This window comes from Colobus angolensis, unplaced genomic scaffold (genome assembly GCF_000951035.1).
Source record: "Colobus angolensis palliatus isolate OR3802 unplaced genomic scaffold, Cang.pa_1.0 Scaffold47, whole genome shotgun sequence".
NCBI classification, from domain to species: domain Eukaryota; kingdom Metazoa; phylum Chordata; class Mammalia; order Primates; family Cercopithecidae; genus Colobus; species Colobus angolensis.
The window spans coordinates 759,529-761,022 of NW_012118154.1; the positions used below are offsets into that span (position 1 = coordinate 759,529).

Genomic DNA, 1,494 nt, shown 5'->3' on the forward strand with positions numbered 1-1,494 from the left:
GTGGTCTCCATCGAGGACCCCTTTGACCAGGATGACTGGGCCACTTGGACCTCCTTCCTCTCGGGGGTGAACATCCAGATTGTGGGGGATGACCTGACAGTCACCAACCCCAAGAGGATTGCCCAGGCCGTTGAGAAGAAGGCCTGCAACTGTCTGCTGCTAAAGGTCAACCAGATTGGCTCGGTGACTGAATCAATCCAGGCGTGAGTGTCTTCTGACCCTGAGGCTCACCATCGCCTCCCTCTGCCCCAGCTCTGCCCACTCCAGCTACCGTCTCACCCACTACAAGCTTACCTCCTTTCCCCGGCACCTGACCTACCCACACGTTGATCTCAATGCTTTGACTAATCCTTGGCCTGACTCCAAGAGCTTTGCCACTGTGGCCCTGTCATGACCCCCTACCCGCAGCCCACACCATTCCTGTCTCAGATTCTGCTGTTCTCACCAGCATCTCAAGAGCCCAAAATCAAGATGAGAATTCTTTTCCTCTCCTACTTCCCAAAGAACTTAGTCACTGCCCTCCCTGCAGAGTGCTTGCTACCCAAAACAGCAGGGACAGTCCCCACCCAACCCCTGCTTTCCCACTGAGGAACCTCTAGAAGGCTACATCAAATGTCCTTTCCACTCAGGTGCAAACTGGCTCAGTCTAATGGCTGGGGGGTAATGGTGAGCCACCGCTCTGGGGAGACTGAGGACACATTCATCGCTGACCTTGTGGTGGGGCTCTGCACAGGACAGGTACTTGCAGCTTCTGTCTACTGAGTGTCTCACCAAGTTTTCTTGGGGTCCCTGGCCTCCTGCCTCTGAGGTGAATGTTCCCTTGGGGCCAGGTCCAACCCCTCCTCTCCAGCCTCACCCAACCCTCCAAATCCTTCTTCCCTCATCAGATCAAGACTGGCGCCCCCTGCCGCTCAGAGCGTCTGGCCAAATACAACCAACTCATGAGGTACAGCGGGAACAGTGGGCCTGGGCATTGGGGTGCTGGAGCCCGTTAGGTTGGAAGGCAGCAGCCCCGACCTTGCCTGCATTCTAGGATCGAGGAGGCTCTTGGGGACAAGGCAGTCTTTGCTGGACGCAAGTTCCGTAACCCGAAGGCCAAGTGAGAAGCTGGAGGCTCCAGGACTCCACTGGACAGACCCAGGTCTTCCAGACCTGCTTCCTGAAATAAACACTAGTGCCAACCAAGACAGCTGTGTGCTTCTTTGTGGGCGCGAGGGGAGGGATGCTGGTGTCTGGGCTGAGCTGGGAAAGACAGGAGGTGGAGAGATGGGAGCAGGGAGGGGAGGCACATAGATGTGTAACCCACTAGGACAAAGAGGAGGTGAGGGACTCAGAGAGGAAGCTGGGTGGATCTAGAACAACAGAGGTGTTCACATTTCCAAAGGAGGTAGGGGGAAGCAGATGCTATATGGTAAAATGAGGCAGAGTTGCCAGTGGAGCCAGGCATGGTAGCGCATGCCGGTAGCCCCGGCTACCTGGGAGGCTGAGTTGAGA

The 1,494-nt window shown here is 56.4% G+C and overlaps 1 protein-coding gene across 1 annotated transcript in view; it reads left to right on the top strand.

Moving 5' to 3' along the window:
* The window catches only part of ENO3 (enolase 3 (beta, muscle)), a 7,006-nt gene extending 5,819 nt beyond the window's left edge, over window positions 1-1,187 (top strand). Inside the window, exons 7-10 of the mRNA XM_011958621.1 lie at window positions 1-203; window positions 630-738; window positions 888-946; window positions 1,034-1,187. Of these exons, the coding sequence (XP_011814011.1) occupies window positions 1-203; window positions 630-738; window positions 888-946; window positions 1,034-1,103 (441 nt within the window). The 3' untranslated portion in view covers window positions 1,104-1,187. The remainder of the gene's footprint in view (window positions 204-629; window positions 739-887; window positions 947-1,033) is intronic.
* The last annotated feature ends 307 nt before the right edge of the window (window positions 1,188-1,494 follow it).